Genomic DNA, 11,135 nt, shown 5'->3' on the forward strand with positions numbered 1-11,135 from the left:
ATTACACTAGGTAGTAAATTGCCCATTGCAATAGACCTGAGTTGTGTTCGGTTTGAAAGAAAAAGAAAGTTTGTTGATTTCAATAACTTTTTTTTTAATTCGTTATAACGGATTTTTAACTTCTTTATATCAAAATTTGCAATGCATTGTTCCTATATAAACTTATTTAAGGATTAGAAATGTTTCGTTAAAACTAGATTTTTGCTATAACGGTATTCATTAAAACGGGATTCGACTGTATAATAGAAAGTTCTGTTGGTCGTCGCAATGGTATACTAATATTTGCAGCGCACATTGATTTATTCAGGTATACAGAAGAATTCGGTATATAACGTTACATCGAAAAGGTAATAAGTTTAAGGTGCTGTATATTCAAGTATGAGAAAGACCAACAGTATTCATGGTTCTAAAACATCTATTTTCAATTGACACTACTCATTACAGTTATGTCTTATAGTCTCCACCCCAGATTATAAAGTATTATACCTTAGTTTATAGCAGAATAAAACAGTGCATAAGTATAAATTATTCAAGAACTTGGCTGTAACTTTGTGTTTAAAATAAAAAACGTTCATACACAATGAAACTAAGTTTCTTTTGAAATTTGATGAGCACGTGTTTTCAATTTTAAATTCTGATTTATATAGAGACCCAAGTATTTAACTACTTCGACTTATTTTATTACTACATTTTACTATAAGAGCAATTTATAATTTGCTACAAGATATATGTATCTTGTATTTTTATATTTTCCTACAAGAGCAATCGGGGTATACAGGACAGGTTTGGCTGTGTAATTTTTCATGTTAGATCAGTTTCAGCGTAAATTAAATTAAAATGAATACATTTAGCTTAGATTATTTACAACAAACCATTTTCTTATTAAACGAAGTTCTTGGTTGTGATGAGCTGTTAATGTATTAATGTCGTTTGAAGAGTACAATAGTACCGATTCATCAGCATATGTTATCATGGTTTCAAAAATGTTTGTTTAATTTGCAGAAATCATTTACAAAAATTATGAAAAGTAAGGGAGCTAAATTTTATCATTGAGGGACTCTCGTATTTATAGTAATACACTTTACTGATTTTGTACTTCAACTCATATGTTGACGATTATGTAGGTAAAAGATGAACCGGCTCAATGTGTTTCCTTTAACTCCAGAGGAATCAAGTTTCAGATGGTATGGTTCACATTATCAAATGCTTTGGAAATATCTAAAAGTATGGCGGCTGTGTATCTATACTTATCAATACTACTGTATATAAATTTTGAGAAGTTTAACAAAGCGTTTACGGTTTCCCGGATTTTTACGAAGCCATATTCGTTTTCGGCAAAAAAGTTTGCAAATTGTAGAAATTTATAGATTCGGAGGTGTATTTTTCAGAGGTGTTTTGCAATAATATCTGACACAGAATAAATATTCATTCACTTCTAGAAAAATTTTAATGCCTTGTATCGCTCATAGTGCTTATTGAAAAAACTTGGCAGCAAATTACTTACAGAACCACGAATTCGATTGGGCAGGCATTACAACCAAATTGCTTTGAAGGCAGAATTTCGAGAGCTTTGACTTTTAATTTAATACTTATAGATGAAATTGATGAGACAACATATGGTTCTGGCTCTGCCTTGGTATGAAATATAACCTTGCTATCTCATAAGGTTAGAATTGTTTCTCTCTAGGGGAAGTATTTTTTTAATGCAAATATGATGATTTCAATTGATTTTACGTTACGCACTATAGTGTAAACTAAGGTTGTTGAAATTGGCTCTAGAAATCTTCTGGGTCCCAGAAACAAATTAATCCGTTCACATCGATTCCTATGGGAAAAATCATTTCGGTTTACGAATGGACTTCATGAACGAATTGCGTTCGTGAACCAAGGGTTGACTGTACTCACATTTTCAATACAGTAATATTCAATAAATATAAACTAAATTATGATGAATAATAAATAATTATTATAAATATGTTTTACCGTTTTTTTTTTTTAAAGATGCCGATGAAGAAGAATTTCTTGAAAAAAATGACGATTTTTCCAAGAAGTTTTTCGTTTAGTTTTTTATTTCAATTTTTATGAAGGTTATGTATATTATAAAAATTTCTTTTTAGGTGATGGTAATGACAGCGCGTGGTCCATTAGTCGCATTTCGGCATCAAACAGGGGTTTAGGAATACGTTCCGAGATAAACGTCCATAAGTCGGCCAAGATGTTCCTGCATGGCTTGTAGACCAACCTTGGTTGCGATAGACTGACAGCGTCTACTAGAGCATTGATCACTATGGATATTCGATCAGACCTCATGTTAATAGTCTTCTTAAGATATTTCTTCAACCCTTCAAAATACAACTCATCGTAATTTTTTTTGATATCATCGTCGATAAGTTTGATATCATCATCGAATTTGGATGTTAGTGCATCTTCCGATGTTAGTGCCGTCCTGAAATGAAAACGAAGCCGCATCAGATGCATAATAAGTTACTATTGCCTACTCGAAAATTTTAAAATTTAGATTCAATGCAACCTATAGAAATAGACAAGACCCTCCTTACCGGAAGAAATCCGGCTCGATCTCGATAACTTTAACACCCCATGGCTGGATTTCTTGCCTGAGAACTTCACAGAATGCCCTCGTTGCGAATTTACTCATGCTGTAAGGACCGACGTGTGGAGTCGACAACCGACCTGAAAAATCATACGGCATAATTATTTAGTAGACGTTCTTTTACTATCCGAAGAAATACTGTGTCCCATAAATTTGGACGAAAAAAAAAAACCCATGAAAAATATTAGCAAATTTACGTACCGGGGTGCGGTTTGCTCAACTTCGCGATTTAGGGTACGGAGTGCACGCTGGTTTCCTATTCTGCGAGTCGTTAAAGCAATCCGTAACAGCGTCGACTCGCAGAATCGAGACCCAGCGTGCACTATGTTTATATACTAAGACTTATCGAATGATAGGATTTTTTTCTGATACAAGAAATTATATAAGTTCAAATTCTTGCCAATAGATGACGTTCCTGATAATAAGAAAATTTAATCCCTTTAAAAGACGATGGGAAAACTAGCTTATGAACAAATTATTCCTAGACAAATAGTTAATGCGAATTGAATTACGGTTTGTTGCATTATTAGGTTTTTTGAAAAAATTTAATGCTGAAACTGGTAGAAAAAACACAGTAGGTGAAGTTGCTGTAATCCAGAATTGTTTTACACGTAGAGTCGACGCTCGTTATAACGGCCCTATTCGTTCGACGGAGAGCGGACGTTACATGGGGAGGTCGTTATATCGAACGATTCCATAAATGATAAAATTTAGCGTCTCCGCTTTATCAGCTATTGTAATTTCCCTCTTCTCGTGTCGACTACGCGAAGAAAGAAACCAAACTCTTTTTGCTTTCATAATTTGAATTACAGTTTTTCATTATGGTGAATAACGTACTCTTCGGAATATTCAATGATTCGGCTGTTTTGGCTTTCGACATCGATTCCTCTAGTCAACTTCCGTCAAAACTTATCATTTGAGATCTAAAGATATAGAGCTCCGTTCATCTAAGACAGAAATGTCGAATGAATAACTTTCAGAATGAAAACATAAATTCGCTTTGCTCTATATTCTTCCATTGAGTAAAATTGCGAAAAATCAACCACTTCCTCGAGTGAGTGCAGTGCGCCTTGCTATGGTTCTACCGGTAAATATCATTCAAACCATTACAGTGACCGAACTCGGCTCAGCTCAGCCCCTATTTTTTTTTGCAAAGGAATGGAGGAAAAAATCCGTCGTTGAGTGTGTTTGACCTTGACCTTTGATACTTGGATAAGAAAACTTAAAGCGTTGTCACCCTGTGGTTAAATAGTGCCTCACTGGAAACAGGGAGAAGCATAGCAAGGCGCACTGCACTCACTCGAAGAAGTGGTTGATTTCTCGCCATTTTACTCAATTTCTCAATGGAAGAATATAGAGCAAAGCGAATTTATGTTTTCATTCTGAAAGTTATTCATTCGACATTTCAGTCTTAGGTGAACGGAGCTCTATATATTTAGATCTCAAATGATAAGTTTTGGCGGAAGTTAACTAATGCAAATACCAAACATGGCCCCCGCTCTGTCCCTTGAAAGAAGTTAACTAATGAATCGATGTCGAAAGCCAAAACATCCGAATCATTGAATAAAAATAACATGGCGGAAATAGGAAAAAGAACTTGGGACCTGTCCAAACGGTAGTCATAACGGATGGTTATTTTTACGAGCGTCGATTGTATTATGTTTTCGTGGCACCAAATAGAGCCAGCTATCGGCGAGAATTTCGATTATTTTATTTTCTTGTGCTGAAAAAAAATCAGACTCTTCGACAAGTCTAAGGGTGCAAACCTCAACTCAGTAAGTCAATTTGCTGATTTTTTTCATGGTTTTTTTTTAAATAATTCTAAATCTGTGGGACACCCTGTATACATTTTTTTTCCAATGGAAACTGACGTACTTGCCAAGCTGGTCACTGTAATGACACGGCCTTTTGATTCCATGAGTAGTGGTAGGAAAGCTTTCGTGACACGAACCACACCCATCGTGTTCGTCTCCCAACAATCAGTGTAATCTTCGGTTTTCGTTAGTAAAAGGTCGAGACCCTTGAAGATACCAGCGTTGTTCACTATGGCCCATAACCCTTGCAAAACGAAATAAGGAGAGAACAATATTAACGTACATACTCGAGAATGGAAAAAAAAATCAATTATTTGAAGCTTAAAATGATTGAAATCTCAACACGGATTAGTCTGAATCACTTACTTGAATCACCGGTGTTGCTCTTGACGTAAGCGACGGCCTTCTTGATCTCTGCGTCATTTCGGACGTCCATTTTAATCACGTGCAGCTTCCCTTTATACATTTCCTTCAACGTTAAGGCACCATCTGAGGTATCGGAGAACACTGTTGCGAACACTTTAAAGCCTTTAGATGCTAGTCTCTTGGCCAGTTCGTGTCCGAACCCTGTGTCGCAACCTTCATGAAATAGTAAACATGAAATTTCTGACTGCTTGAGATATTTAACATGATAATTACTCCATTAGTACACGTTAAAGATAAGAGTATGTGTACAAACATGATTTTTGCAAGCATTTCGTTTTTCTGGACTTCGCTCCCGTATTATTATGGGATTGAAATATTTTAATGGTGGAAATGTAGTGATATAACTGTCTATTGTAGTGTTTCTCAACCTATGGTCCGCGGAGCCTATTGGACCATTGCTCCGGCTTAAAAGAATAGATTATCATTGTAAAGTAAAAGTCCGTTATAACGACAGTTCACAATCAGAGGGACGATTGCTGTTGTAAGGGACTTCTCATTAGAAACGAATTCTAGTTTCTTGTACTGTAGAAACATATAAATGGGGGGGGGGGGAACAAACTAGATACGTTTACCTTTCCTTTATCCTTTTATTTTTAAATACTTCTGCTGAAACATGCATCCAGGGTTTATTCTTTATGCATAAACAATTCTGATCGTATAACAAGAAAAACAAAATTGACGATAGAAGCCCGAATTTCTCGAGATTTTACTTATTTTTTCACATTTGAATAAAATCTGAAGTTTGTTTCGATTTCTAAACTTTTCTTTTCTCCTTCCATAGCAAAAAAAGTTTAAATATGTCTGAGTCTATCTCACTCGTACAATTTTCTCGTTTAAAAAGAAGTCGCAAGATCTGGCAGAGAACAACAACTTACGACAGAGAAAATGATTAAGATCTGTTTGCCCTGTGCTCAGTTTTGGAAGATTCCAAGAAAGGAGAGAGGGAAAGATTTTCCCAAGGAAATAACAACGATGTCAAAACCATAGGTCGTGCACTACTTCACCCTACAGATAGAACTTTGTGCTTTTCCAACTCCTATATAGGTAACAAGAAGATAAGATACCAGCATGTGGGTGGTCCTCTTATCTATTAGGAGGTACTGACATGTCCCGTTTATAAATACATATGAATAGGGGTGAAGATATTAAGAAAATGCCACTCTTCCCGGTCCATTATATGTTCCATTCTTGAAGAAAGGAGGAAAAGATAACGCTTTTCGAGTGTTTTCGTTGTCGTCATAGCGAACGTGTTCTGATTTTCATTCATAAAATAACTTGCTTGTAAGCGAATATTTTTGTGTGTTTAACATTAGCGCTGTGGACATGTTCTTCAACCTTTTTCCAGTCACGAGCACTGCCTATACCCATCATCAAAAGAAGCGGAACCCTTGCAGCAAGTTTGACATACGAATGCATGAAAGCAGGACGATTTCAATCCTTGAATGCAAATTGCACGAGGTGGGGGGGGGGGGTGTAATTATGTAACGTTGATCGAGTGCTCGCGATCATGTGTGTATTTCCCTCCGTGTATTTCAGAGAGCACCGTGGTGCTCGCGAGCAACGGGTTGAAGATGCCTGCTGTAGACGATCGCTCGTAAATTACTCGTAATAAACGGACTTTTACTGTACGTAGAAGCTAATAGTTACAATTAAATTTCTGATTTTAAAATGGTCGGTAATAAGAACTATCCATTAAAATGGTTTGCGTGAATGGTCGTTTTTATTTTTAAACAATTTAAAAATTTGCCGTAAGGGGGACTCATCGATGGATAAAGTAGATCAGCTTCACCCAAGAATATTAAGTCACTAACGAATAAAGCAAAATATACGAAAAATACAAAACTTTTAATGCATTACGGCACCCACTGTGTGTCGAAAATGCATTAGAAGTTTGTGTATTTTATACTTATGCTTATTCGTTGGTGACTTCTTAAAGTTCACGATCTTGGCTTCCCATGCTTTCCTATAGGAAAAATCTCCTTCCTTTAATGAAAATTTATAAATTTTCTATTCACTTTATAAGGACTCGGTTTTTTTTAAATATTATTGGATATTTTTATACAATTTAACACGAGCATTCAGGATTTTAATAATTGGTTTTTTTCTCAAATTTTAACTTCAACAACATGCAAATTTTTCAAAATCACTTATATTTACATATATTTTGTGCCATATAAAAATGTTTTATAAATAATTTTAATAAAAAATTCATGTGTTAAAGTATGTATCACTATAGTGTTGAGAGACATAATTTCAATACATTTGAATGAGTGATGCTTGAAAAATTTTTCGTTATCTAACAAGAAACTTGGCTTTGAGAAAAAAGCATTTTAGTTGAAAACATTAACATGTATTATGCCTACCAACAGTTTATATTAAAATATTTTACAAATATTTCTAGTTCAGATAAAATAGTTAGAAGAAGAAAATTTCACACAAACATAGTATTTGAAAATTGCAAAATTCGAAAATGTGTTTTCGGAAAAAAAATTTTGCTAATTCATAACAGGCTGGCCACTTCACGAAAAACTTACTGACGTCACGAGCACCGTGTGAAGGACTATCCCTAGGAGGTGACGGTGATGGTAACTCGTGGTGGGGAGGGCTTTTAGCGTTTGCGGGAAATTTTGAATTTTTATCTTATAAAAATTAATTATTTAAACTTTTTTTTAAAAATTTTGTGCAATACTTTTCTAAAGCTAAATACAGTATTTGGCTAGGTATTTTCACCTATAGATAGCAGCACAGAGTAATTCTGAATTTGTGGGGAGGAAACTTAAAAGGAAAATTTTGGTTCGATGAGAATAGTTAACGCAGAGTTTTTGTTCATGTAATAAACAATGGTTCAAAATAGTGAAGACTACACCATCACTTCTCACTACCATATTATTTTGCTAAAACTAATGTTATTCGAGATAGGAATGGAAAATTTTTTAGGACATATTTTTTATAGGGCATATTTAGTTTTTTTAAGAGCACAAATGCTTTTTTTATAGAGCATTTTTTACAAGTTTCTAGAGCATAAAAATCCTTTAACCCTAGTCATTATTATCACAATGTAGTTGATAAAGTTATGGAAATTATATCTATCTACAATTCCAGTTACTATATTTTAAATTTTAGTGAGCTTCATTGAAAAAAAACACGAGGTAAACCAGGACATTTTTGTAAATAAATAGTCGGGACGGCCAAAATTACAGTAAAATATGGGAATGTTCCCGGATATACGGGTTTCGTAGTTTTCTCGAGAACTACATGTAAGTTAACTACATGTACTAATTATTGTTCATAATAGTTTAAAATTTTCAGTTTAATTGAACTGAACACTAACAAACAGATAGCGTGTATACGGTTGGAAGAACATTCGAAAACGTAATGGGAATTCACAACTTACCCGTAACAAACACTGCTTTTCCAAAACTTTTCACTCGAACATTGAATATTTCTTTGAAGCATGGGTACAGAGTATACGCTATTATTGCAGTCACAAAAAACGTTGAAGCTACAGCGTAACATGTCACAAGCACGTGAGCCACAGCATGTGTGTAACATAGCGTTGAAACGGCGACCCACGCGAAAATATACAGAAATTGGAACAACATTTCAAACTACGCGATTATGTCTGAACGTCTTCTACTAAATTAGGATCAGAAAGTGAGAGGGAAAACACCATTATATAATTTTCCTGATTCCAATTGATGGGGAAAAAAAAGTGTTGCCATTTCCGTTGTCTACATTTTCCCATGTCCTTGAAAAAGAATTACACTCAGAAAATCAACCTGAAGCGTTTGATATGTTGCCTGCTTTCGATATCATATAGAGTTCTGTTTGAATTTATCTTGCGCGGACTTTTCCTTAACAGTAAGATTTCGATCAATTCCGCGAACGGAATTCATACAAAATATTCGATTGTTTAAGGCAAGCGTTAATGCTTCTTTCCTTCAGGAAAGAAACCCCCTATTCCGTTACAAAAATAATCACTTTTACTTATCATGCATTGTATAGGTATTACACAGGGTGCATAAGAAACAGGACGTATGACTTTCTACTAGCAAACCGTTGATCCTAGAGGCAATTTTTCAATTAGGAAAAAAGTTTCCAAATAACGTCTAGTACTCAGATATATCATTCATGTCGCAAGGGGTTGTATAGTTATTGAAATTTAAAAAAAAATTAACTTTTTATACCGTCCCCCCCCAAAACCCAGTAATAAAGCTTTTGCCCTATCTCTCCTGATGCCAACTAAAAAATTTCCCCGTATTTAAGTGAAATATTCAGTGATATATTCGAATTTGAAAAACGGAGGAAAGTTTGAAAAAAAAAAGCAGCATTAAATGCGGATGAAACGGTTTCCCCCATATAATGATATTTTTACCATTATTAAATACGGCGTAGGGCGTATTAATTAACACATAGGCCTAACCGGGGGCCCTCAGATGTCCCGGCTAATTATTTAGTTTTGTTGCGATTTCCAACTTTCCTTTGATTTTTAAATTCAAATATCTCAGTGAATATTGCACTTAGAAACATGGAATTTTTTTTTGGCCTCAGGAGAGACAGGTTAACAACTTTCTAATTGGGTAAGAAAGTTAAATAGAAAGTTATTTTTTAATTATAATAACTATACACCCCCTTGCAACATGAATGACACAAACTTGAGTTTTACACGTTATTTAGATACCTTTTCTAATTTTAACCTCTAGGACCAACGGTTCGCCAGTAAAATGCAATGCGCACTGTCACCTATGCACCTATGTATAACGTTGCATACCTATTTATGAAATTAAATTAAAATGTTCACTACCATGAATCAAAGGCCACCAAACTTCCGTACATTTCTAAATCTTTGTCCCCGCTCGTACCACCGTTCTTAAGTAAAATAAATGAAATGTCCGATTTTACTTTTAAACAATTTAATTGAGGAGCTTATTTTCAAAAGGGAACATTTCCACTTTTTTTCCCCGAAATGCCTTTTTTAACGGTTTATGAATCTTTGAGATAAGCTCTGTCGGATTATGCAATCGGGATTATTCAAATGGGTATATTCTTTTGTAGAAATTACAATGAAATGTTAGTCGTTTCGATCAAAAGCAGGCCCGTCATTTGGGGCAATTCCCTCCCCTGGATTTTGAAAATACACTAAAAATGGTTCCATTTTGAATATAAAATTATAAATACATTGAGTACATGTTCTTTGCCCTCCCCTGGAAAAAGTTGAAATGACGGCCCTGATCAAAATGGAACTTATCCACCTTTTTTATTCATTTAGATATTTTTCATCTCTCGATAACGGCCAACCAGGTGACCGAAAATTCTGTCCGCTAACGACGAGTGACGGATAGTAGGATACATTGATCCAAGTCGATGTAATTCAAAATTGTGTCTGTCAGTGGGGGTGTTCGCTAAATGGGAGTGTCGGTTATGGAGTTTCTACTGTAGAATAATCGTGTTTCTTATGTTAATGATGAGAGGGCAGTAAGGCATAGGCGGAGATAGACTTGGAAGTCTGGGAGGGGGGCGCCCCGATGGTGATGACTATGTTAATTCATATATACATTAGATCAATCGACTCCATCTTTGACGCTGGGGGACGTCCCAGCCCGTATCTCAGCCCATGCAGTAAGAATACCTTCCTGGGCTAGGTATAACCGTCTAACAAGTAACGTAGAAATTTCCAATTTTTCAGAATTGACCAGCTTAAATTTCAATCAAAAGGTAACATTTCTACTAATTTTCAATCAAAAGGTAACATTTCCACTAATTTTCAATCAAAAGGTAACATTTCCACTAATTTTCATTCAAAACGGAACATTTACAAAATTCAAATGAGGGAAAATTCTTGAATGTTGATCACAAGAAACAAAGAAACATAGTGTTACGAAGATTGTGTAAATTGTGTAGCGTATTTCGTGAAAAACTCCTCTAAGTCGGTAATGTCCTGTTGCCGAAACAGAAATGTGAAGGGGCAACGCGAAACATCCAGATTCTTTTGGTAGGTTAATTTTCTGGCCGTCAAGTGGCGCCACTAATTTGGTACTGAGATAGAATTCTCTCGAAAATATACATTTTCTCGAAACTTCTACCGTACCTATAAAAAGTGATGCCATCACAAGAGAGGCGTCTGTTTGTTGGACTTTATCCTCCTTGCGAGAACTCTTGTTTGAAAGCCGCTCTCAGATTAGCATATATCGTGAACTCGCTACCTGTAAATAACTGTGAAAATTGCTGTTCCGTGAATAAATCTGAGACGTCTTGCAGATTGTTTCATCCCCTGCTCATTTCAA

General features: G+C 35.2%; 1 protein-coding gene across 1 annotated transcript; it reads right to left on the reverse strand.

Annotated features, from left to right (window-relative positions):
• Positions 1-1,459: 1,459 nt before the first annotated feature.
• Positions 1,460-8,515, reverse strand: LOC149077196 (short-chain dehydrogenase/reductase family 9C member 7-like). Its single transcript, XM_089244939.1, has 5 exons — positions 8,246-8,515; positions 4,792-5,004; positions 4,487-4,669; positions 2,559-2,691; positions 1,460-2,446 (listed from the first exon to the last, which is right to left on the reverse strand). The coding sequence occupies exons 1-5, from the start codon at positions 8,451-8,453 to the stop codon at positions 2,098-2,100; spliced, it is 1,086 nt and encodes a 361-aa protein (XP_089101065.1). The 5' UTR covers positions 8,454-8,515; the 3' UTR covers positions 1,460-2,097.
• Between the last annotated feature and the right edge of the window lie 2,620 nt (positions 8,516-11,135).

The sequence above is a fragment of the Pholcus phalangioides genome, unplaced genomic scaffold, assembly GCF_987345545.1.
Source record: "Pholcus phalangioides strain wild (caught in Gottingen) unplaced genomic scaffold, Ppha-v1.0 ptg000015l_1, whole genome shotgun sequence".
NCBI classification, from domain to species: Eukaryota; Metazoa; Arthropoda; class Arachnida; order Araneae; family Pholcidae; genus Pholcus; species Pholcus phalangioides.

Excerpts from the sequence above, each read along its gene's own strand:
- LOC149077196 (XM_089244939.1), bottom strand. The coding sequence starts at position 8,453 with ATGTTGTTCCAATTTCTGTATATTTTCGCGTGGGTCGCCGTTTCAACG. Across the intron at positions 2,692-4,486 it reads TACAGTGACCAGCTTGGCAA|GTCGGTTGTCGACTCCACAC; the intron begins GTACGTCAGTTT and ends ATGATTTTTCAG. Across the intron at positions 2,447-2,558 it reads ATCGAGCCGGATTTCTTCCG|GACGGCACTAACATCGGAAG; the intron begins GTAAGGAGGGTC and ends TTTTCATTTCAG.